Below are 27,480 nucleotides of genomic sequence, written 5' to 3'. Positions count from 1 at the left end.
GAGCATTTCACCCCTGCTTTATTGTCATTGTACATGATGTATACAATGAAATTGGTTTAGCTACTGGTGCAATCCATTGCAGAAAATACAAGACAACATAAATAGTATGGAGAATAATCCTTCTACAAGTAATTGGTGGGAAAAAAAAACTAGTCATATGTTTTCATATGTACGTGGAGTGATTGTGATTGTGTTTAGGAGTCTGACAGCCCATGGGTAGAAGCTGTTTTTAAACCTGTTTGCCCAGTTGGCTATATACTTCAATGCCTTCTGCCCGATGGTAGTGAAAAGAGGCACTGGCCAGGGGTGGGTTCCAATTTTTTTTACTACCGGTTCTGTGGGTGTGGATTATTTGGTGGGCGTGGCTTGGTGGTCATGTGACTGAGTGGGCATGGCCAACTTGAAGTCACTCAGGGCAAGGTGGGGTGGCACCTTGTTGTGAGTGACATCAAGTTGGCCACACCCACTCAGTCACATGACCAATGCTGCAGAGACAGGGCGATTTCTCCCGGGGGACAGCCAGAGCTTCGCCGCCTCCTCTTCCTCAGAGGAGCTTCCTCCAAGTCTTTGCGAAGGGACACACACATACACACACAACAAAACACAACAGACTCACACACAATGTAAAAGCAACTGCACTTCACCCAAAATGGCCCCTGCAACAAGCAGGAACCTCACACAGCCACAAAAAGCTCAAAAACCAACTTTCACACTTTACACACACACAACACAACACAACTGACTCTCTCACACACACACAAAAAATGCCACATACAGCTTTGTGAGATTTTGTGTAGTTGTGTAGTTAGAAACACTATAGAAACACACCAAATCTCAGAAAGCTGCACAAATATTTTATTTTATTTTATTATTTTATTTTATTTATATTTTTTAGATCAGGAATCTCCAACCTTAGTAACTTTAAGGTTTGTGGACTTCAATTCCCAGAGTTCCTCAGCCAGCAAAACAGTTGCTCACTGAGGAGATGGATTCCAGGCAAGCAGATTCAGTTGCTAGCTGATACAACTCATGTAAAGCATGCCTTTGCCAGCCTGAAAGAAGCTGTATCAGGTAAGTGAGGAGGGGGGAATTGGGTGGGCCAGAGGAAAAAATAAATAAAAGGCTCCTCTGACGATCCAGCTGAAGTTGCTTAATAGCAGCCCAGAAGCTCTTAACTCAGCTGGGATTGCAAGAGGAGTCTTTTAAAACTTTTGTTTTAACAACCTCTTTGGCTGAAGAGGTTGTTAAAAAAAAACTTTTAAAGGGTTCTGATGATCCCTGTTCAGCCACGTGATCATCAGAGGGTTTTTTTAAACTTTCAAAAGCCTTTTTTTTTTTTGGCTGAAGAAAAGATGCTTCTAAAAGTTAAAAAAAAACCAAACCAAAAACCTCTGATGATCGAGGTACCGGTTCGGGGGCGTGGTCAGCCAGCCATTACTACCAGTTCTCCGAACGCCAGCAGATTTTTACTACCGGCTCTACAGAACTCAAGCAAACCAGGAGCAATCCACCACTGGTATGAATCATCCCTAAGTCTGCTGAATCATCACTTACTCTGCTGAAACAGCAATGTCATCCAATGGTGTTAGAGGCCAACCAATGGTTTCTTGTGCCACATTGATCCCTCTCTGTGGTTCCTTCCTGTCCTCAGCTGTTAAACCAGCATATCATACTGTTATACAGTATGTGAGGCAGTGTGGGATTCAGCCAGTTCACACCACTTCGGGAGAACCGGTTGTTAACTTTCTGAGCAGTTTGATGAACTGTTTGTTGGAAGAAATCATTAGGGCAGAGAACCGGTTGTTAAATTATTTGAATCCCACCACTGATGTGAGGACATTTTCCATCGTGGACCAATACAAAGAAGTCATCAGCCGTTGTTCCACCTGATTTTTCTGCAGGACTCTAAGGAAATGAAGTCTCTGTTGAGCCTTACTAACCACCAGGGACATGTGGTTTTTCCAGGTGAGATATTGACTAATGAGCACTCCCAAGAATTTAAAAGAGGAAACCCTCTCTACATGGCCCCCCTTAATATACAGTGGGGCAAGTTCCTCTCTGTGGAGGATTCCCAAGAAAAATATTTAAGATACAGTATATTAGATATATATTATTAGCTTACATTATTACAATATAACTTGAATAAAATGAAGTGAATTAATCCAACTAATTATTACCTATAACTAGGTAACTTCCAAAATGAATTCTTAGTTTGGCAGGGCCCCAATTCATGGAGGTCACAACTGCTTTTGAATTCTTTCAACTGTAAAATAAGTACTGTAAATAAGATATTTTTTCCCCCATTGAATTGTGCGGTTTGGATTTGCTTATAAACTGGCGCATCTTGCAGCTCACGATTGCTTATAATAAGGCACTAATCCAATAAAGTACAATGCAATGCAATGAAAAGAAAAGAATGATAATCAAATAGCAGTACAATAACGAAAATGAACAAATAACTAATAATTTGCAATATACTAGTATTAACACAGTAAATGAACTAATGTTAATTCTCAAAGGCCCTTCAGAAAAGCCATGTCTTGGCAGATTTTTGGAAGAGTTAACATCATCCAGACGTCCAGAAAATATGATTCTATACAATGGGGGCACCACAGAGAAACAGATTAAAGTTTGATTTTAAGCTTGTATTGTTCCCATATACAAGCAAAATCAGTTGATTTGAAGTAATGATGCTTATTAAATTCATTTTATGTCTGGACATAAATTCCAACAGGATATATTTCTGTTCGAAGAAACAATCTTATTTTCTGCAAATGTGGTTTAATTTGGAGCAAATTTAGGAAACTAGAAAATAAGGTTTCTATACGATACATGAAGTTAATAAGAAAAGTTATTTATTTGTAATTATTTTTATAAATACCTCTAGGCAGCAAAAGTGTTCAATATACCTTCCTCCTATTTTCCCCACAACAATGAGCCTGTGGGGTGGTTGGGCTAAGAGAGAATGACTGGCCCAAGGTCACCCAGCTGGCTTTCATGGCTAAGGCACAACTTGAACTCACACTCTCCCACTTTTTAGTCTGATGTTTGAACCACTAGATCTCTGATGGTGAACCTATGGCATGCATGCCACAGATGACACATAGCACCCTCTCTGCGGGCATGCAAGCCATCGCCCCAGTTCAGCTCCACTGCATATGCATGCATGCCTCCCACCGGCTAGCTGGCAGTCAGGTCTCTGCCGTGCATGCATGGGGGCAGGCCGCATGCGGATGCACGGGGGGCCACACACACATGCAGAGGGGTAATGTGTTTGCAGGGGGCAACACATGCATTGCATTTGGGGGGTTTGGGCATGCATGCAAGGTTTGGGCACTCAGTCCAGAAAAGGTTAGCCATCACTGCACTAGATCAAACTGGGTCTCAGTATCAAAATTATTATACAACTTCAATTCCAAACATATGAAGGACTGAAAATGGATGGCAATAATGTAACTAATTATACAATTTTAACTGAATATGGAATGAATTTATAATCTGAACAATCCATATTCTGAATGGTCTCCAAATTAAGGTTTGTTCCATGCTGCCTGCCCTCTGTAATTTCCAACTTATTAAGTTTGACTAATTCAGAAAGTTACTATGCTGTCTACCTAGTGAGACCAAGAAAACGGGCCTTCTCTATGGTGGCTCCCTCCCTACGGAATATCAATCCCCTGGAAATAAGACTGGCCTCACCTTGATATTTTTCCAGAAGGCCTTAAAGACATCATTCTGTCAGCGGGCATAGTGACCTCAGATTGAAACAGATCATGTGGTTGGTTTGATCATGTTTCTTGCTGCCACATGGCTTAAGGGGTTTACAGGCTTTTGTACTATGGACTTTTTATTTTGTAAACCACCTAGAATCACTCCATGCAAATGGGGCAGCACTGTAAATTTGTTTAATAAATAAATCTCTTTCATTGATAAATTCCAAAGATCCTTTTTTAGGCGGAAAACATTAAAATAAGGACTGATAAAAGCTACAATACATATCTGACATATGGATAATTAAAGAATTGAGATGGTGTGTACAGGAATATTTTTATTTTTTCATTTCATCATGTATGTTTAGATTAGAGGTTATCAGCTCATACTTAATTCCAGTAATTTTATTAACCCTAAAAAAAATGACAGAAAAATGCAACATGCACTAATACCATATTTGGGTAAAATTAACCTAAGAAATATATTCTAATTTATTACACTTTTTCAGTTTCAGCATTGTAATTAATTAATTAATTAATTACACAATTAATTAAAAGTGTGATTAATTAATACAATTAATTCTTGCAAAAAACTCTTTATATTATTCAATATATCTATTATGAATACAAAAGAGCTATTTTTGAATAAAAGAGCTGCTTCAGGTAAAAAAAAGATTTGCCATTTTTTTGAAGAGTTTAAAAAGTAGTATAACAAATTAAAAACATCTGAAACTACTAAGGAATTTATTTTTTAACTCTGACAAACATGTTAATACTTTATAAAAGTAAAATTATTATTTATAGTTTTATTAAATAAAATGTTAAGATAAAAGCAATTGAAATATTAGAAAAGTAACAAAGAAAATAAGACAGAATAAGGCAGAAAATAAGGCAGTAAATAAGCAAAGAGGAGAAAGAAAGAAAAGATTAGAAAGAGTCAGCTTCTAAATTTTTGGACAGCAGTTTTAAATGGATTTATATTTTACCCTTCCTAAGGTTACATCATAACTTCCTTCTTTCCATAAGCTACCTTTTCTAATATTAAAGGTCATCAATCACAATTTCATTTTTCTCTTTTTTCATCAAAAAGTCTATAAAGGTTTTCTAGTTACTAATAAATGTATGTACTGATCTTTCTCTAATCAGACAAGTTAATGTTGTCATCTCTTCTGGTTCTGTCATCTTCATCAACCAATTTTCCAATGTGGGTATTTCAGAGTCTTTCTATTTTTGTGCATATAATAGTCTCACAGCAGTAATCATATTTAAACATAATCTTCCATGGCTCTTTTCATGAAAATAAAATTAAAAGCAAAGCTATGTACACCCAAAAGGATAATATCACCATTATGTTTGGAAGTATTCCATTGAAACCGTAGAGGAGTATTTGCTAACATATTTTTTTAAAAATCCAGTGGCCTTAATTTAAAAAAAAAAAAATACAGCAAGATAACACAGAGTTAGAATGAAAGGAGATATTCTTCATCATTATTTGGTAGAATAGGCTATGCTTTTGAATCTTTTAGTTAAAAAGAGAAAGGTATATTTAAAATCTTATATCAACTGAGGGCTCTGTGGTAGATTAATTGGCGTGTGGTATAAAAGAATTTTAAAAAATTAATTACTGCTTAGTAATGCAACTTCCTTCAAAGACATGGCTCATTCCTTAGTTTCATTGACTTGATTACTCTGATTATCCACATTCAAGCCATTGATTTCTAAATTAACTGAAGCACTGAAATTTGAAGTTATCTTAGGTTCGAGCTTTGATAATGAGCAGGCTTCACTTGTGAAACAACCATTAAAATTACCTATGCATACATACCTTTGTATAAGCCCACCATTATAATAACTGATTCAGAGGAGATCAAACAAATCTGGAAGGTACAATAGAGATGTCAACATCTAAGATACCTTAGGAGGTATTTCCTACTTACAAGAGTTTCTAGTACTAGAAGATGAAGTTAGATCAGTACTCTGGTAATTACCAAGAGTAATTGGCTACAGGCTACAGGTATTGATGGAATACTGACAGTAAGATGGATGATCAGGGACAAGGGCAATATAAAGATATAAAATCAGAGGCTGGGAAATTTAACTTTGGCTGAATCAAAGCAATCTTGGAATAGATGTTGTTAATTGGGCAAATAGGAGAGAGAAGTTTAGGGTTAGTGTTAGTGAAGCTAACAGTTCTTGTTAGCTATTTGAACAGAATAGATATTCAAAACCATACTTAACTCAGCATTCCCATCCTCTTATTGAGGGTTAACATATACTGTCCTATACAATGTAAGCTAGTCTGATGGTTTGATGTTTCAATTTTCAGCTCAACAGTCCATCAGTCTCATTCAGATAAAAGCTGCAAGACATGGGGATCAATGGTACATCTGCTATGACCAGTTGTACCCCATCTCTTCCCAGACCCAACTTTTCACTTTCTTCCAGCCATTGCCTCTCTTTGCTTACTACCATAGCCATTCCCTTTTCTACCTCTTGCATCTCTTTCCACTGCTCCAGTTGGTTGCTTAGAGGTCTCTCCTCCTATTTATTTTAGGTTTTATTTGTATCCCGCCTTTTTTTTCCTTTCCTTTTCTCCACCCCACTCAGCTTTCCCATCTAGTCGCTACTCTTTCCCCCTTCATGTTTACACTGACATGTCTATTTCCTCCCCCTACTTCTTATGTAATGTAATGTGTAAAGGATGCAAGGATTGAAGGATGGAGTTTATGAATGGATGGAATAATGAAGTCCAAACAGCCCTTCCATCTGAGGTGCAGATTCTGCACAGAATGACTTCCTTCCTCAAGAGGCCACTGGGAAAGCAGGAGAGGATTGAAGGGGAAATCCTCACCCTGTCCTGGGTTGAACTACTACATGCAGAAAGGGAACCCAAACACACAAACTTTTGGAAGTAGCTTGGCCAAGGTGAGGGAGGCAAGTGTTAGAAGGTTACCATCAACACTAGGACTGAAAGAAAAGTCAACTTCATTAAAGGTGCCAAAAGGAGATAAGCTTCCAACCAGCCTATACAAATTGAAAAAGAAGATGAAAAAGAGATGCCTATGGAGATTCTCAGTCATTCAGGTCATGGTTGTCCCATGACAGGTGCTCTTTCCCATGGTTGTCCCATGACAGGTGCACGTTTCAAAAAAGGTGCTTTTTCAAGAGGCAACTGGACTTTCTGTTTTTTCTTCGAAGACGTTTCACTTCTCATCCAAGAAGCTTCTTCATCTCAGATGACAAGCGAAATGTCTTCAAAGAAAAACCAGAAAGTCCAGTTGCCTCTTGAAAAAGCACCTTTGGAATATGAAAAAGAGATTTTAAAAAAAATCAAAAATCATAATGCAGTTCTAGCTATTGCCACACAACTCCTGCTCCCAAATTTGCCTGAGCTCATCCTCTCCCAACTCTCAAAACACCATCCCTCAGATTCTTCCTGAGCAAAACCCTGACAGAACTCCTTTCTTTCCCTTGATTGGCTTTAAGGAATCAGGTGACTCCCTCTCAGCCTGTCCAGTACTCCATCAGAGGGTGGCTTGCTCCTTAAAGGGCCAGTGCTCCTCACTACCTGGGTATCAGCATATGTATTTGTGAATGTTTAGGAGTATGTGTGTGAATGTGCATTCAGGAACACATATATAAATAAGTTCATGTATGTGTATGTGTGTTCTGTGTTTACTTAATTGTGGGGCTTATTCTACTGCACCAAAGAGAGTCGGACGTCAATGCCTTTTTTTTTCTTTCCCTCACTTTTCCTTTCCCTATTTTCCCTATTTACTTTTGTATTTTATTTGTATGCTATATTGTAAACTAATAAAAAAAAACCTATTTAAAAACAAAACTGTGCGGCTTTCTTTTTACTTTTGTTTTTAAATCTTTGTTGGGTTTTTTAGAATTATTTTTACCTTGCCTTTATTATTTTTATAAGTAACTCAAGTCCTCCCTCCTCCTATTTTCCCCCACAACAGCCCTGAGAGGTGGGAGGGCTGAGAGACAGTGATTGACTCAAGGTCCCCCAGCAGGCTTTCATGCCTAAGGCAAGACTAGAACCTCAACATCTCTTGATTTCTGCATCTGAACTGATAAACAAAACACACGACCTTGTTTACATGATGGGAATGTAATCCCAACATGCTTCTCAAAAATAACAATCATGATAATCCTGGTTTAGAGTCTGTAATGACAGTGAGACTTAACAGACAGACGTAAGAGAAGGGGAGGTGAAAGTTCACGTCATTTTTAGCAGCTGTTTATCTGAAAAGAATTTCCTTTTCCGCAGAGGAGTAAAAGTAAAAATCAAAAAGGGCATTTGCCATCTCCCAGATTGCAAATTACAATTCTGTTCAAAGATACTTAGATACACAAGCCCTTTCAGTGTTGCTTCAAATAATTTGTGGAAAAATAAATATAGGGTTATTGGAGAGATCGCAGGGAGTATAGAAATGAAATGGAACGGAAAGTACACACCAAGAATCAAGAAACAAAAAATGACTCTACTGATAGTTTATCATATAAAGAGCAACTCAGCCTTGGTTGTCTGAAGATGTATCTGATAAATGTTTCAAATTATCCAAAAAAGCTCCCTCTTAATAAACGCACTAGAAATAGCAATAGCACTTAGACTTATATACCACTTCCTAGTGCTTTTATAGCCCTCTGTAAGCAATTTACAGAGTCAGCATATTGCTCGCAACAATCCGGGCCCTCATTTTATTGACTTCAGAAGGATAGAGGCTGAGTCAACCTTGAGCTAGTCAGAATTGAACTGCCGGCAGTCAGCAAAAATAGCCTGCAATACTGCCTTCTAACCACTGCGCCACCAAGAGTTGAGGGTTAGAAATTTTGCTTAAGGTCTCCAAGATTCTGTAGGTACCCTAAGACTAGCATTGAAGATATTTTAATCAAGACTGAGTAGCTATTATCTTGATCCTACACATGTGGGGTATGACAGACTACATGGTTAACAATTCAAAAAGTAGTGTTACAGAACCATATCTATCGTTCTCTTGGTAGTGATAGTTAATCCAACCCAATTCCCTGTAATTAAATCTACTAGGAAATGCTAAATCTGCTTGCTAGTAATTATTTATTAGATGCATCCTGGCATAACTATCACACAATACATATATTTGCTTATGTAATAACTGTAGTATCTGATAAAGCAGTTGATAATTAATTATGTTGAATTATTAACTTTTCTAAGGACCAAGTTTCCTTCCCCTGCCATCTTCTATGGAATAATGGCTTTAGATAGAAAAAGTATTCTACCTAATCCAACATTTTCCCAAAGTTTGCCAATACAGAAACAGAGATATGAGTAAAAGTACTTTATAAAATATGGAGTTTATCTACAGTATTGGCTGATCTAAGAGCAGATGCCATTTGTCATTATTTACTGTAATAACTGAACTGTTGCTATTACATTTCCTATGTCTAGGAATACAGAAAGGATAATTCACTGTTTTTACATGGCTTTTTAATTTGTGAGATGACAACAACAGTAGTTAAAGAATGACAAGTTTAAAAAGCTTGTCAACTGCATTTCTATAAAGATAGTGAAAACATTTCCCCTAAAGTGTAATAAATTTCAAAAGCCTGTTCACCGAAGATTTCCTTTCATTCAAAATGGCTTTTATAAGAATATACCTCCCTATATAGGTAGTCTTCGACTTATGACTTATGACCACAATTGAAGCCAAGACTTCTGTTGCTAAACAAGGCATTTTTTAATTGTATGTCATTCCTTGCCACTTAACAAGTGATTCACTTGTTAAGTGAATCACTGAAGCTATTAAGTTATGGCTGTTAAGTGGATTTGGCTTCACCGTTGACTTTGTTAGAAGATTGCAAAAGATGATCACATGACTCCAGGACACTGCAACCATCATAAATATGAGTCAGTTGCCAAACATTTGAATTCTGTTCATGTGACTGTGGGGATGCTGCAACGGTTGTAAGTTTGACAAATAGTCATAAGTCACGATTTTCAGTGCTGTTGTAACTTTGAACACTCACTAAATGAACTGTTGTAAGTTGAGGACTACCTGTAATGTTACTTGTTAGCTATGAAAGCCGCTGGGCCATAAGACTTCCTCACTTGTCTCTTTCCCCAATATTCTTTTTTTGTTTAGGTTGTTTTAACTGATTCATCGTTCAAGACAAATTCAGGTTAGTCTACAGACCAGGGGTTAAATGCTCCTGGTTTGGACCAGATTGACTGATCCGGTAGCGATGGCGGCAGGTGGTTCAGAGAACTGGTAGCAAAAATCACTGCCCCCCACCCCCACCCATACCCAGCTAAGCCACATGATCGTCAGAGCCTTTTTTTACTTTTAAAAGCATTTTTTACAACCTCTTCCGCCGAATAGGTTGTAAAAACAATGCTTTTAAAAGGTAAAAAAAAGGCTCTGACGATCCCAGTTGAGCTGCCTGATCATCAGAGGCTTTTGTTTTTTTTACTTTTAAAAGCATTTTTTAAACGGCTGAAGAGGTTGTAAAAAATGCTTTTAAAAGTAAAAAAAAAGATCGTGTGCCACAGTTGATCATTCCCCCCCCACGTACACTGTTCTACTTACCCCACGCCTCCTTTTGGCATGCACTGTGTGCGCACGCACCTCACATTTGGTGCGTGGAGTGCACTGTGCACGCGCACACAGCAAAGTGGTAGTAAACTGGTTCAGATTTCACCACTGAGTCATTCCAATACATTATCAAAATAATGGAGAACATAGTTATGTATCAAAAAAACCTGCACAAGTATCATCTTGCCTTTAGTAAGCCTAAAACTTTATATTAATAATTGTACATTTTCTAGGGAAGTCACATGATTGTACTTCCAGCTAGGTGTTTCATGTTGTGCCTTCAAGATTGACTAGGCCAGGAAACAGACTCCTTAATAATAAATTGATTTATAATTAATTGATATGGGGTTTAGTAAAAGAATCTTGAAAACCTGACTGCATTTTCCCTTCCCTCTCTCTTATACTTCAGAGAGTCCAGGGGGAGCCAGTTTGAGGTTTGTTCTAATGTTTTCTTCATTCCTTGGGCTTAAAACATGTTCTTGAAATTGTTTCTGCACTGTAATCTAAAGGCTCTCTATGTTCTATTTGGAATGCCAAACCTGTTTAACTGAAATCAATAGATTTCACATAATCAAATTTTTATTTCTCTTTTTTAAAAGCTACAATAAAAGTTCTAGATAATTGATGTAATTTGTTTTGATAATGTCAAACACTTGTGGAAGAAAGAAAAATCTCAAAAAACAATTTTCTACAGGCATATCCACAATTACCCTTTAGCAGGGGTGAAATCCAGCAGGTTCTGAAGGACCGGTAGCAGAAATTTTGAGCAGTTGAGAGAACCAGCAAATACCACCTCTGGCTAGCCCCAGAGTGGAGAGGGAATGGAGATTTTGCAGTATCCTTCCCCTGCCACACCCACCACGCCACACCACGCCCACCAAGCCACACCCACAGAACCAGTAGTAAAAAAATTTGGATTTCACCACTGCCCTTTAGGCCGATCATGTATATTACTCATATTACCTTGACTCTTAATTGAGTTAAGAAAATCATGTCTCAATCTCCAACTTAAAAAAAAAAACACCTCCCTTCTTATTGCCCTATTTCTAATATCTTTTTAATGCTGCCCTTGCCATGAGTACAGCACAATAATTATAGTTCTTGCCTTATAAATGCAAGTTGCTTGTGTTGCTTTATTTTCATCAGTTTTTTTTTCCCCTTTCCCTGAGCTCCCTATTTTACCTGTGCTTGGAAGAAAGATGAAGAGAAGACCATTTGCCCCTTTATCCATCACCTGAGGTAGAAAGATTTCACCCTCAGATCCCAAATAACATATGAGCTTTTGCAGAACTGGAGGTGAAACCCTTTGGTGACAGGAAAAATGATAAAATGGTTCACTGAGTCATTAAAAAAATATAAAAATATAAAGAAATAGAATATTAGGGAAATATAGTAATTAAAAAAAGTTTCTGGCAAGTTTCACACTAAAACTTCTTTTGCAAGTCTAAATTTATACTGATTGTTCTATTATGCCACTTATGGAATAAGTCTAAAAAAAATGACAGGCTAGATGCTATAGTATGCATTGATTCATCATAAGAATGATAGTAAAAATGTTACAACATTCATTTATACACCCACACCCACACACAAATAAAGAGTTTGGCACAAGATATTGATAATTCTGAAAGAACAGAACTTATAAATTAGTAAATATAATCAGTACTTTTTTTCTGTTTATGATTTATTTACTTTTTGAAAGAAGAGAAAGATATATGCATTCAAACTCATATAAACTTACATATGTGTTAATTATTTCTGAAAAAAATTAGAAATGTTCAACCTAACAATTACATTTTGTTTATGAAAGCTTCTATATCCTGGTAAATAATATGTACAATCAAAATTTAAACATTTATAGACTGCCATTCCTTAATATATTTATCTTCGATGACCATTTCATGTCAGAAAAGCTGTTTGTACCATGGTTATTAATTTAAATATTGTTTTAATTTAATAATTTAAATATTATTATTTTAAAAATATTACTTAATCAAATCATTTGTTTTGATCAATAACTAGAAAAAAGTATTTAAAAGCATTTCCTGAGTAATTTAGCAAACTACAATGTAATGTATACATCAATGCCACATAAATTAATGAGGTTTTTTTCACACCTTTAATTTTTGCCCGCTTCATGTGCCAGAAACAATTGGATGAATGAAATGAAAGCATGTGACCACCTACCCACACACCTTGGCAGAGGTGCACTCCATACACGACGGCCACCACCCAGGCAGGTCAGTTTGATCGCACCTTCCAAACGATATCCAGGAAAACAAGAAAATGTCAGGGAATCTCCAACTTCAAAATGAAAGCCTACGCGCCGACTGAAGGCGGGAACTCCAGGGTCATCGCAAGGCTCCAGGTCATATTCTTCCAACAAGAAATCAAAAACAAAGATGAAACCCAAATATTCTATGAATAAATATCTTGCTTCCCCCCGCCCAGTGCAAGAGGAAATTAGACCTCCCAGAACAATCGGTTAAATTGTACAATGACTTCAATACTTAATGCAGAGATATTTGCTAAATGTATACAAGGAGTCCTCGACTGAAAACCATACATTTAGTTACCTTTCAAAGTTACGCCGGCACTGAAAAAAGTGACTAACAGTATGACTATTATTCACATTTATGACCGTTGCAGCATCCCCATGGTAACAGGATCAAAATTGAGATGCTTGGAAACTGGCTCATATGGCATTTATGACAGTTGCAGTGTCCTAGGTTCATGTGATCACCTTTTGGAATCCTCTTACAAGTAAATTGATTGGGGAATCCAGATTCGCTTAACAACTGTGTTACCCACTTAACTGCTGCAGTGATTCACTGACCAGCTGTGGCAAGAAAGGGCGTAAAATGGAGCAAAACTCTCTTAAAAACTGTCTTGCTTAGCAATAGAAATTGTGGGCTCAATTGTGATCATAAGTCGATGATTACCTGTACCTACTTTCCTATTATAAATAATATTATAAACAAAATCTCCGCAAATAGCAACAGGTGATTGACTTTGTCTAGGTCTGAAATGTTAAGCTGGGTTGAACCTAATTAGTACTTGAATGAAAGAATCACTGTGTTCATTCGCTTTAGTCTACACGGACAGATTGGTTAGTTTTAAAATATTAGTGCTGGTTTATTTTATTTTCTTATAGTAAATAATGTGCATATTATTCCATATATATATGGGATTATTCCATATTTATGTATGTAGGTATGTATGTATGTGTTGTGGCCCGCCAGCAGCCTCCGGAGCTGGTAGCAGAGTCAGACATTGATGAGGCTGAGGAAGAACATGGGCCAGTCCTGGAGGATGGGGAAGGCCCAGATGAGGGCTCTGTGTCAGAGGCAGAGATAGGGCCAGGGCCATCGGGGAGTGATGTGTAGACTCTGGAGCCTCCAGAGGCTTACAATAGTGAGGCAGCAGAACCAGAGGAGCCTGTTCCTAATGCATGCATGAGAAGAGCTGCCAGAAGGTAAGAGCAACTAAAGCTAAGAGGATGACTCGGGAATAGGGCCAAGAGATGATTGGCCCCTCCCATAAGGCTTAAAAGACCAGCAACGGCGTTTGAATAGAATAGAATATAATTTTTTATTGGCCAAGTGTGATTGGACACACAAGGAATTTGTCTTGGTGCATATGCTCTCAGTGTACATAAAAGAAAAGATACCTTCATCAAGGTACAACATTTACAACACAAATGATGGTCAATATATCAATATAAATCATAAGGATTGCCAGCAACAAAGGTACAGTCATACAGTCATAAGTGGAAAGAGATTGGTGATGGGAATGCTGAGAAGATTAATAGTAGTGCAGATTTAGTAAATAGTTTGACAGTGTTGAGGGAATTATTTGTTTAGCAGAGTGATTTTCCTTCGGGAAAAAACTGTTCTTGTGTCTAGTTGTGTGCAGTGCTCTATAGCATCGTTTTGAGGGTAGGAGTTGAAACAGTTTATGTCCTGGATGTGAGGGATCTGTAAATATTTTCACGGCCCTCTTCTTAATTCGTGCAGTATACAGGTCCTCAATGAAAGGCAGGTTGGTAGCAATTATTTTTTCTGCAGTTCCAATTATCCTCTGAAGTCTGTGTCTTTCTTGTTGGGTTTATTGGGTTTGTTTCTTTCTTGTTGGGTTTGGGCTCTTTGTCGGAAAACAACGTTGATAGAATTGCTCTTTGTCTTGCTGCATTTAGTTCTTGTCGGTGTCTTCTGCTTTTGAACTTTTGCCAAGAAAGCAGTTTCTCTAATTAGACCAAGGTTGGTGATAAGACTGAAGACTTGTGTTATGAAGAATCTGTTTTGATGTAGTTTGGACTACGCTGAGAATGATTTAATTCTCAGCTGTTCTAATAAAGTCTGTTTGTTTTTTGAACTGAATGCATCTACTACTACCTACTTGGGCCTGGGTCACAACAGTATGTATATACATCCAAAACACTGGAGTTCTCAATATGAATCACAATGCACCTTTGCTTGTTTTTATATCACTGCTATTCATACCAGACAGCTAGATCCATACTGCTGTCAAGAAAACTACAAAGAGGCCAAGGAGTCATCAAAAATCAACTTCAAGTCTAGGATGCTTTTATTTTTCTCAGTTAAATGACAAACAGCATAGGGCATACAAATGAAAAAGAAATATTGCAGATGTACATAGGAACGGTGTAACCTTGTGTCTCTGGTTTCAGCATAACATTGTATGGAATATTGTAACATGGTCATGTGCTAGAAAGCAATAAAAGAAGAAATGCATCTTTCCAAGAAAGAAAAGGGAAGGAGATGTCCCTTAAGGGCATTATCTTTTTTCTTTATGTAGTAGCTAACAATGGAACCAGTGGTAGAGGAGGAAGCTGATGAAAGAAAGTGAAGTTAAAAAACAGGCCGCATCTGCTAGGAAGCTATGGAGGGAAAAAAATCCTAGAACAAATTCCTCCCATCCGTTCCTCTGAGCACAACAGTTGGGTAGCAAGTTGGGATGCTGGTGACTGTGGTAAGCTTAAGTTTTCTTTCTCTTATCTAGTCTTACCTACGTTTAGAAAGAAGTTGAGAAGCCCTGCTCTCTCCAGGTTTTCTCTATTTAAAAAAATAATAATTAACTGCATATAGATTTAAGCATATACAAAGATCATGGGAAATTAGGTGGAATGCATGGGAAACGGAAAGTGGTCACATTTACTTTTTCTATCCTGATTTCCATACAGACACAAACACACTGATGCTCACGAAACAGTTTATTTATTACGGTGTCTTGCAACAATGGCAACCTGAAGTCTGCTTTTTTCTTTCATTTGTTATACCGCTCAATGCCGTTGCGTGATACCGAATCTAGAGATGAAGCACCTACTGGATGCCAATTGTTGTATTGGCATCTGGATTAGACCAGCATTTGCCATGAATGAAACACACAAAAAAATAAAGAACTCTGATTTGGTGTTAAGGAAGGAAACTGATGCTTTATCTACTAAACTACTGCAATGATTTAAGGGATTAGTGTTTGCCTAAAGAATGTTAGTAGCTGATAAAAATATATCAATAAATGTCCCTGAATTTTAAACATTTTCTTGGCAATATACCCACCCACCATTTTCTTCAAGGTTTTCATTCATCTCTCTCTCTCTCTCTCTTTCAATGATAAATCAGTGTGAATTAATTTTCATCTGCAGACTCATCTTACTGCATAGAACTGCAGTCTTTGAAAGTCAAGCCTATAGGGAAGTCAAAATAAGTCTTGCAGAATATTTTCCCCTGATGTATTTTTGTAGTCAAGAAAAAAAATAGTTTTTATACAGTAAAGCAGGAAACATAGAGAAAATCTTATACATTGCTTTGTAAATATAATGCACTAATCCTAGCAACGGTTAGTAAAAAAATATGTGGCGAAATATCAAGTACAAGTGAAAGAGAATATTTTTCTACAACCTCAAAATGTTAGAAGTGGGCTATGATCCCCAACCCTTGAAATAAAAAATCAAGTAAATTTGCCATGGAGCAAGGTGATCAGCTTTTATTGCACTTCTGAAACACTTATTTCAATATTATCACCTTAGCTTTTCTGTCTCTTTCTGGGGCTTCACTAGTATATTTGGCCAGTTAAGTAGGGAATAATCAATTGGAAGATGATAAAAAAAAGTAGTGGCAGAAATTTACAAATCCATAAAGTAAAATGCTAAGAGCAAATAGGCTGTGAAAAAGGTGGTTTTAGTGAGATTTGTTTTGGAGTTATGAAGGATTTCACTTTTATATTGACAACTTCTTCTCTGGGAAATCTCTCCCAATACATTTTTCCTTTTAAATCTGATGGTCATTGAATCTCTTAACCATGAATTATTTCTTCTGCTTTCTTACTCTTTGTATTATACTGACGTTATATTAACCTGTATTCACATTGTTTCAAGATATAGAAAATGCTGAAGCTTTCTTTGACCATTTTTCTTTCTCTCACATGCTTTTCTAATACATGTGTCTCTTTTTATTTCATATTCTCGCAATCAAATCTGCAGATGGCACAATACCTTGATCTATGTGCAATTATCGTAAAACTTCAATATGTTATTATACTCATTACAGTTCAGATGTAACAATGCATTTATCTCTGTGTTAATTAAGTAATCTAAATGGACAGATCGGTTATTTTTAAAATATTAGTGCTGGTTTATGTTATTTTCTTATAGTAAATATTGTTCATAAATCTTATTTCCCCAAGTAAACACCAGCATTTTTTAGCCTAACTTCAATATCATATTGAAGTTTATTTTTTTTTAATTTTCAGTAATCTTTTTCTGATAATAGAATTAGGCTAATATGAGAATAGAGATGAATCAATATAATGTGTTATTCCTGGCAATAAAATTGCTACTTCTACATAATAAAACAGAAAAATGTCAACATAGTTCCCTTGGCAACAGGAATGCATTCAGAGTGAGGCACTAGTAGGGCTTGTGAATTAGTAACAAAGTTTAACTGACTAGGAGAGATTGTGACATTCATCATATGATCTTTGAAAAAAGGATCACACCATGTAAAAGCCATATGTATATCTAAAAGCAAAAATGCATCTGGCGGTGATTGCAAACAGGCATGAGGGAAATGGCAAAAGACGTTTTAAAGGTATTTTTTTCATCTGTTCAAAAATCCATTGGCTTGTCTCAAAAATGTTGTGCTTCTGACAAACGGACATAGAATGAATTGCAATGTGTGTTTTTTTCAAAATGGTTTTGAAAATCATAAATTGAAACTAATTGAAAGTTCCATCTAAGCTGGACAAGACTATAATATACTATCTGTATCACATCAGATACCTGTAACAATTAGCACAAGGGCCCCCCAAGGCTGTGTGGTCTCCCCCACTTCTCTTCTCTCTGTATACCAATGACTGTATCTCCAACGATCCATCTGTTAAGCTACTGAAGTTCGCAGATGACACAACAGTGATTGGTCTCATTCGAGACAATGACGAATCCGCATATAGACGAAAGGTCGAATGACTAGCCTTGTGGTTCAACCAAAACAATCTGGAACACACTCAAAACAATCTGGAACACACTCAAAACCGTAGAAGTGGTAGTAGACTTTAGGAGAAACCCTTCCATACTTCCACCTCTCACAATACTAGACAATACAGTAGAAACCTTTAAATTTCTAGGTTCTATCATATCGCAAGATCTAAAATGGACAGCTAACATCAAAAACATCATCAAAAAAGGACAACAAAGAATGTTCCTTCTGTGCCAACTCAGTAAGCTCAAACTGCCCAAGGAGCTGCTGATTCAGTTCTACAGAGGAATTATTCAGTCTGTCATTTGCACCTCCATAACTGTCTGGTTCGGTTCTGCAACCCAACAAGAAAGACACAGACTTCAGGGGATAATTAGAACTGCAGAAAAAATAATTGCTACCAACCTGCCTTCCATTGAGGACCTGTATACTGCACGAATCAAGAAGAGGGCCGTGAAAATATTTACAGACCCCTCGCATCCTGGACATAAACTGTTTCAACTCCTACCCTCAAAACGACGCTATAGAGCACTGCACACTAGAACAACTAGACACAAGAACAGTTTTTTCCCCGAAGGCCATCACTCTGCTAAACAAATAATTCCACCAACACTGTCATATATTTATTGAATCTGCACTACTATTGATCGTCTCATAGTTCCCATCACCAATCTCTTTCCACTTATGACTGTATGACTGTAACTTTGTTGCTGGCAATCCTTATGATTTATATTGATATATTGACCATAATTTGTGTTGTAAATGTTGTACCTTGATGAATGTATCTTTTCTTTTATGTACACTGAGAGCATATGCACCAAGACAAATTCCTTGTGTGTCCAATCACACTTGGCCAATAAAAAAATTATATTCTATTCTATTATTTTTTTTTATTTTATCCTCCTTCTTCCTGATTCTTTATGCTCTCCAGAACTTTTATACTCTCCAGCTCTATCTGCCCTTGTTGTTAATTTGTTCCCAGGCACAATTCAATAACTCCCATTAAACCCTAAATGTCTTGGGGTCAGGATGCATGCAAAGCCACTTTCTCCCATACTGCTCTTTCATTGCAACCTTCTCATGAAGAAGGCATATGGCTGATTGTAATATAATATAGAACGTCTCATTAGTTTCTTTTATATTGATAGCATAGACTATGAAATGCAGATATTCCCATCTCTGAATAACTTTTCCCAAATAATAAAAATACTGTATTTTATTCTGTTGTCTATTAAGTGCCTAATATTTAAGCAAAGCAATATTTCTATTTTTGCTTCTGTTTCTTTCAAATATTTTTATTTTATCACACTCTGACCTTCAACTTCATGGAATGTAGCTTATGCATATGTATAAAAAAGTAAAATGAAAATCTTTATATGAATAGATTGAGTAAATTGGAGAAAGATTACGATGTAACAAGATATTTTTATTAGTTTTCAAAGTAACTGGTAATCAAAGTAGCGACTGTCATTTTATTCATAACTTTCTGAAATTGTTTTTGTAATTTATTGAAATGAGCAATGGACTTAGCTCAATGAAGAAGAACGACAAATTTACAACAACTTCAAAAGGGCTTTGAATTTGTCTCAGTGAAGACACTGATGCTACTGAAGTGAAACAGTTTTCTTTGATAAAGCACATGTTTTCTTCAGTATGACATTTCATGTTTCTTTGAGATCTGAACTAACATTGGCAACAGCCACACTTAGGCAAGGGAAAACGGTATCTGCTCTACTTTAATTTTACAAACCATTGGTTGTCCGATGAAACAGTTTTGAGAGGGTGCTTCACTTAAGATTTTGTCAAAGCCAAGTAACCCTTCGAAGGTTACTCAGAGGTATCATATTATTAAGCCTGAACACAGTTCCAAAAAGTTGAAAAAGAAACCCTGAATCCTAGTCATTTTGTCATCATTCTAACATGACAATTGGTGATAAGGTTAAGCCACTTGGCTACAAACCAGGAGAAGTGAGTTCTAATCCTGCCTTATGCACAAAATAATCTGGATGAATTTGGGTCAGTCAAATTCTCTCAACCTCAGAAAGAAGGCAAGGGCCAGAGACTTCTGTAATCTTGTCAAGAAAACAGTAGGACAAATCCAGGCAGTTGGGATAGCAGTTGGCATGAAGGGATATCTGGATGCATATATACCTGGTATCTGATGCCAAAAACATCTTCAAAAATATTAATCGATTAGTTGTTTAAATCATCTTAGATCCAAAGCAGAGTGAGGATAGTGATAATGAAGTATGTATGTATGTATGTATGTATGTATGTATGTATGTATGTATGTATGTATGTATAAAAAGAGATATCACTATAAATAGAACTTCCATTGAAGTAAATACATATGCACTGAGCTGAGAACACTTTAAAAAGAAAAGTAACAAAGAACTAAATTAAGCAGTTTATTAGTCAACATGCAGAACCTAATGCCCCTTCATATTTGCTTTTTAATCATAATATTATAAATAATTGATAAAGCAACTATTTGCACATCTTTACCTGAAAATGTTATATTAAAACCTTCATAGGAGATGGAAAAGTCAGAAATGAATCGAAGTTGGGCAGTAAAGTTTCCAAAGAGCCCAGCTTTAATGGTTGGAGGTAAAACGGATCCTGTTAATCTTGCCACGGGTTCCGTAAAACTCCCATCTTCCGTGATGAGCAAATAGTCATGGGAGCTCTCCAGGTGAAAAGTGTGGAAGATCAGTTGAACACCTGGAAGGATGAGAAAATAATGTTTTGCTTTTGGGATTTGGGATAGCTTAAATATGGCAAAGTATTTTGCAATCAGAACTCTTTCAGCTGAACCATTTATAACCCTAGAAAGCTAAGAGTTTAGCATTGATCTTAGTTCCACTATGAGAATCCCAGCAAGTAAAATGCCATTATACTTTCCTCAGTCCTAAAGCTGCCATTGCTCTTCTTTCCTTCAAAACAAGTCTTTTGATTCAAGGAAGGGAATGCCAGCAGGCACATTAGCATGGTAGATGCTCAAAGAGTCATGTCATATAGCCAAGTTACATCTCAAATCCCATGCAGCTGTGGCCTCTCCATTTCAGGCTGTGCTACAGTGCTTGCTATAGCTCTACAGTGAGTGAGATCAGTTGCTACTGCAATTAAGAGAACAGCTACTGCCAAAGGTTTTAGGTCTCAACTGGTCTTTTATTCCAAAATTGATTTTGCTCATGGTGAGCTGTTTCTGTTCATAGTAGAAACCCACTCTACTATTGCATGTCTATAATATCACAGAATATTCATTGGTAATACGTAATATTCAGAACATATCCTATTGTGACAGTAAAACAAATAAAAAATATTAATCAATCTGTACTCTAACCCTAAGCATATTCATTGTCATAACCATTTTATACTAGAGTTGTACAATTCTCAAAACCAATATATTTTGTATGTTTACGTATATCTGTCATAAGAAAAAAATGTGGACAAGATTCCTGTTTTCAAAAACTATTGGCCTATGACAAAATCACAATTTTAAGCTACATCTTGACATAAATAAACTATACATGGATGTATAAACATTTTCTGTGTTGGTGGGATAATAATTGATAATATTTTAAAGTCATGAATCTGAAATTAATGAATCTAAAAGCTCTATTAATGATTAGTGACTCGCTTTCTTTGGGTTTTTAATTTATCTAAGATATGTCCTACAAGTATCTTAATAAGGATAAAATTGAATTATTTGTTAGATACATTGAAAGGCAACATACAAAGCACTCTCTCTTCCATTTTGTCTTTACAAGCCTATAAAGTAAGTGAAGTTGCAAAGAATAATTGTCCCAAATCCATTGACTGAGGTTCTGTGGCTGAGGGAGGACCTGAATATGTCTCCCACTTATTTGTCTAACATCTAACACTTCACTAAATTGACGCACACACAGTCTACATGGAAACATTGCTCCTGTAAAGACATTTAACAGACTTTTAACAGAGTTACATCCTAAGGCAGTGAGCCTAGTGAAATGCATGCAAATCACTCCCTGATCTTGATTCCACAATTTGAATCAAAAACATACTGAAACAAAATGAATAAAAGAAAATGTATGAAGGCATTATAGTGCTTGACAATCACCAAACTATTATTATGATTTTGCTTATTTCTGACTTCTGATTTTGAGATTAGTCTTCTTCCTAGAAATGATAAAAAGGAGAATAAAGCCAACAGAACTAGCTATCTTCAACAGCCCTAAAGAAAGTTAAGATGGTTGTGCTTCAATCTCTTGTCTTTCAAATAGTTTAAGTAACAATTTTTGATTAAGGCATTCTCTTTATGGGTTGCCATTACATAATATTCTTACCTTTGCCATGAGAAACTTCAATTGTCCATGTGCAGTTTAAAGAATTGGGATAAAAATCAGGAAAGCCTGGTGACAGAAGAGTTCCACTCCTTCCATAAATATAGCCACCGCATAGAGCTAATTCAAAAGAAAAAAATTTCCAATTTAAAATTAAGAGGGATGATTCTTCATTTTGGGGAGACACATTATGAACAGGTGCTAATCAATAGTGCAAAATTTGCCAGGAAGCAAGGAAGGAAGGAAGGAAGGAAGGAAGGAAGGAAGGAAGGAAGGAAGGAAGGAAGGAAGGAAGGGAGGGAGGGAGGGAGGAAGGAAGGGAGGGAGGGAGGGAGGAAGGAAACATTTACCCTATATGATTCCCATTTTACATACTCATAATAGGTTCCTGCTGAAATAGAAATGTTATAAACATCATCACAGCAAATGAACTGATTAGCAACAGCAGTGGTAGTCAGATTAATGTGTACATCTGCATTAGGAGTCTACTTAGAATTGCCAGTGGCTGTCTTGTTTCCTTGGCAACCTGATACTAAAGAATTTTACAAGAATATATGTCAAAAAGAATAACAAGAGAAAAATAGAATATGTTGATCTCTAACTGAAAGATAAGTGGTTACATTATCAAATACAGTGTGTAAACAGTGTGTAGATGGCCAGAACTGGTTTGGTGATCAGGAGGGAATAAGATTACAATACATAGGAGAAAGAAATAGGTTTATATGAAAAGCATCAACTCCAAATTATTTTCCTATCTTAATTTTCTCTGAGTTATAAATTAATTATGAGTGCTTGATATTACAATCTGTAAAAACAAATACCATTTTAAATTTCTTTGGTTGTCTTTGATCTAGACTTAGGGCCAAATATTTGAAACAACTTTATGATACACTTGTTGTACTGTTTCATTAAAGGCTTGTTGGAGTACAGATTTTTAAATTCTTTTATCATCCTTAGTTTTCAAGGAACAGAAGATACTTTTCATCCCAGCTTATTATTTTTTTTTAATCAAAACTGAACCTCTGTGAAGATTAAAAGAAGTAAAATAGGCTAATGTGAATGATTATTTATCATAATAAGTGCTCAATTTTGCATACTAAATGACATGTAGTTTGGTAGCAGCTATAATTTAGCCTTTTTCCTGTATCTTTATGCTTTAATATTTACCTAATATACTTACTGAATGCTGCTATCCTGACATATATTTTTTTTATTTCATTTTGTCACAACAGTATACACAAACATTGTCATAAGTAAAAAAAAACATATCATGAAGAATATATATATATATATAAGTAAAGAATATGCATCAGCTATATTAATTTGATATAATAAAGGGAACAATAGGACAGGAACGGTAGGCACTTTTGTGCTCTTATGCACGCCCCTTATAGCTAGTCAAATGAACTAGCTAGTCAAATGAGAACATGCAATAAAACTCTACACTCAAAATGCAGATGTTTTGAGAATGAGGGCTACGGCGATAAAGGAGCAGAAAGACTCTTGGATAGCATGCTAGATTGGAACAGCTTTGACAGGTAGATCAGTTTAGATTAGAAGGATCCAAGTCTACTGCTTTTCTAAAAGTATCTGAATCATTATATTGCTGGGGATGTCATAACTGTTTGTACCACAAACCAAAATAGTATGGAAGGCAATCAGCAATGACCAAAAAGCAGGCGATGCTTGCAGCAGCAAGTAGCAACCTAGGGAAGTCTGAGAGATTTCAGACTTTGTGCCAGTTGCTACCAAAGTGAACCCCATGGTATATACTACAAGGCTTACATTGGGAGAAGACGTAAAATATCCATTTTGGATGAGAAGGAGGAAAGAAGCTAACTCACTTTGCCTATGGGAGAGCTAAGAGAGAAAGGCTATAGCATATGGCCATGTCTTTAAATAATGATTAACACATCATTTTCAACCTAGAATTAAAGGGTTGTGTATATGGCCGTTTCCCTCTTTTTCCTACCTTCTCACTGTCTTCAATCCCCAGCAATCCTTTATCTAAAACAGTACTGGACAATAAATAAGCCAGACTGTATTTGAAATATGTCAATGCTTCTCTATTTGTTCTAAATATTGATTGTATTCTAAGCTACGTGGTAAGAGAAAGGATTCAACATAACTAAGTCAAGCTATCAATCCCATCTTTTTATATATATATAACCAACACCGAGCTGATTATAAAATTTAAGTATTTTCAAAGAATGTTTAAAGTAATTGACTCTATATATTTAGATTATGTATTAAATTACAGCATGATTTTCAGAACAGCTATAATATTCTAAGCTATATGTTATAATACATATAACAAAGCACATAATCCTATCCATCCTTCTCAATATGTCATTAAAGTTTTCTAAAGGACACTTCCATAAAATATGTTTCAGTATTTTGAAAAATGTTGGTCTGTGCTGAAAACTTTGACCTCCCTTTGAAATTTATACACCTCAACTAACATTCTGAAAAAGTAAGTTGATCTGGCTAATTAGCCCCAGGTACTTTTAAGAAACTTACAACACAGCAATAAACCCTTCCAAACTTGCTTTTGCCTGTTTTGTATCAACTGATTCACAACCTACTGAAAATTCATCAGCCAAAGCCTGCTCCTTTAAAGTTGATTGACAATGGTGTTTCAAAAGGGGTGATATAGTTATGAAATATCTCTCATCTAAAGTCTGTTAAGTACTGCTGACTTTTTTAAAAAGTTGCAAAATCTCATTTGTGAAATAAGTCTTATTAAGATATTTAGATGTTCTGGTATAAATTGATTATATTGGTTTTATTAATAACATATATTTATTAATATAATATTATATATATATATATATATATATATATATATATATAAATGCATTATTACAAAACCTATTTTCGCTTTATTATGCTTGTTTTTCAGTCAGTTTGGGAGACGTGGCAAGTTAAAGTAAGTAAATAACTGCTACCATAAATACAGCATAAAATTATACATTATTTTGCTTTTATGCTTCCCAGGAAGCCATACATCAATGAAAACAGGTAAGGCAGAGGTTTTTACATACACAAAAGGAGTTTAAAAAACAAGTAACCTGAATAATTCATTTTTTCTGGACTTTATTAATGCATAAAACATGAAAAGATGGAATTGTGATATTGTCCTTATTTTGATAGTATCTTCAATTGCTTACCATCACAGCTAGGCAGTGCATGATTCCACTGATGGTTTCTTTCACACACAAGTGGCTCATCATCACTCAGAGTATAACCTGGATCACAGCTAAATGTTACTGTAGATCGGATACTGAAATTATTCCCAAGACGGTGGCCATTTACTGGAATTCCTGGGTCAAGGCAAGAGTCAGATTCCAATGTGACACCTGATCAGGAGAAAACAATTCCAAGCAAAATTAAATTTTAAAAAAATCCCCAAATATTTTTGTTACTGTTATTTCCATAATTGTTACTTTTAAAAAAACAAGGGCCAAAAACCTCCAATACTGATTTAAGGAAGCAAATAATCAAATGAATATCAAAAATATATCTAACAGATTGCATCCAATTTTCCTGTTTTATTTCTTTAAATTATCGTCTCACATATTTAGATTTTTATCTTTTTGTCTTTTCCTAACAGCGAGAACAATTAACCAGTGTAACAGCTTGCCTTCAGAAGTTGTAGGTGCTTCATCACTGGAGGTTTTTAAGAAGAGACTGGACAACCACTTGTCTGAAATGGTATAGGACAGGGGTGTCCAAACTTGGTCCCTTTAAGACTTGTGGACTTCAACTCCCAGAGTTCCTCAGCCAGCTTTGCTGGCTGAGGGACTCTGGGAGTTGAAGTCCAAAAGTCTTAAAGGGACCAAGTTTGGACACCCCTGGTATAGGATCTCCTTCTTGAACAGGGCATTGGACTAGAAGACAACCAAGGTCCCTTCAACTCTATACTGATTGATTGATTGATCTTATTTGTTGAGAAAAGCAGATTTGATTTGTAGAAAACCCAATGACATTTTACTCAGCAACACTGTGAGAGGCTGCAATGTGATAGTCGCAGGGTGAAGTTGGGCAGTCTATGTGTTGGTTTTCTAATTTTTAAAGTTGTAGTTTAATCAAAAAGGTCAAGATGAGAATGAAGATGGGCCCTCCATTCTGCTTTCTAATGTGTCAGCCTTTCCAAATCAACCAGACAGGAAATATGACCAGATAACCTAAATCTACTTTATTACAAGGCTACATTAACAGAATCTTGCGTGTATGAAAGTACAAATCTCCCACCTTCTCTTTACAGCCTGAGAACTTAGGATGGATTCCTTATGAGCCTCTTTCTCTGCCCATTATGCAGCTACAGGCTATGTCCTGTCTTATCTGACAATTCTCTAAGCTGCATCTCTTCCCACATCTTCCAAGATCATTCCCATATACCACTAGAAATGCCAGACTAGTTGGTGTACTGTAAAGCATCTATTACTCGTAATTTATTCTTGGCTTAAAATGCTGACATACTATATGTCAAAAAAAAAAATGCAACATAGAATAGAAGGCATTCGTCTATCTTAGCTTCAGTCATTAGGCTGTTCTATAGATTGCTGGACTAGGTTTTGAGAAGTGGCCACACTATATATTAATTTATGTATGTTTCTTTATCCTTCTGTCCTAGCCACTTTTTACAGAGACATGGTTGAGAATGTTTCACTGTTTGGTTTGGCATCAGCAGTGCCTCAGACAGAAGGTCCATACAGAGAGTGGTAAGAATAGCGTAGAAGATTATAGGAAGGTCGCTTCCTGTTATTCAGGATATTGTTTATAAGTGCTATGTGCTTAGAGCTCAAAGCATTATTAGAGACCCCACATACCCACTTTATGGTCTGTTTCTGTTGCTCCCCTCTGGGAGTAGATTTTGAAGTATTTCCAGCAAGGCTACTAGATTCTGTAACTTGATTTCATTGAGGGCAGCATCAGGGTTGTGTTTGACCTTGGGGGCTGGGGTGGACATGGCCAAGGTGCACATGGCCAGCTTGATGTCACTTGTGTCGCGGCCTCCTGTGGTGGTCTGAGTGCTCTGCCAGTGAAAATGGGCTCTCAATCTCCGTTTTTGGCCATGACAGCCTCCTGCAACTCTCTGCCAGTGAAAACGGAGCTCGGATGGGCCGCACGTGCCCCCCGGCCCAATTTTCAGCCAAGACAGCCTTCTGCAGCCCTCTGCCACCAAAAATGGAGCTCTGTTTTCACTGGCAGAGGGCTGCAAGAGGCTGTCATGCAGGGGTGAAATCTAAAAATTTTCACTACCAGTTCTGTGGGCGTGGCTTAATTGGTGGGCATGGCTTGGTGGTCAGATGACTGTGTGGGTGTGGCCAATAACAATAAATAATACAAATAATAAAGTACACAAACC

General features: G+C 36.5%; 1 protein-coding gene across 1 annotated transcript in view; it reads right to left on the bottom strand.

Annotated features, from left to right (window-relative positions):
- The window catches only part of CSMD1 (CUB and Sushi multiple domains 1), a 1,133,931-nt gene that overhangs the window by 221,705 nt on the left and 884,746 nt on the right, over positions 1-27,480 (bottom strand). Inside the window, exons 18-21 of the mRNA XM_058177365.1 lie at positions 25,280-25,468; positions 22,113-22,229; positions 20,293-20,508; positions 12,479-12,667 (exon numbers count right to left, since the gene is read on the bottom strand). Of these exons, the coding sequence (XP_058033348.1) occupies positions 12,479-12,667; positions 20,293-20,508; positions 22,113-22,229; positions 25,280-25,468 (711 nt within the window). The remainder of the gene's footprint in view (positions 1-12,478; positions 12,668-20,292; positions 20,509-22,112; positions 22,230-25,279; positions 25,469-27,480) is intronic.

The sequence above is a fragment of the Ahaetulla prasina genome, chromosome 1 (genome assembly GCF_028640845.1).
Source record: "Ahaetulla prasina isolate Xishuangbanna chromosome 1, ASM2864084v1, whole genome shotgun sequence".
Classification (NCBI taxonomy): domain Eukaryota; kingdom Metazoa; phylum Chordata; class Lepidosauria; order Squamata; family Colubridae; genus Ahaetulla; species Ahaetulla prasina.
The sequence above is the reverse complement of the archived record's forward strand: the minus strand, read 5'-3'. Positions and strand labels throughout refer to the sequence as shown.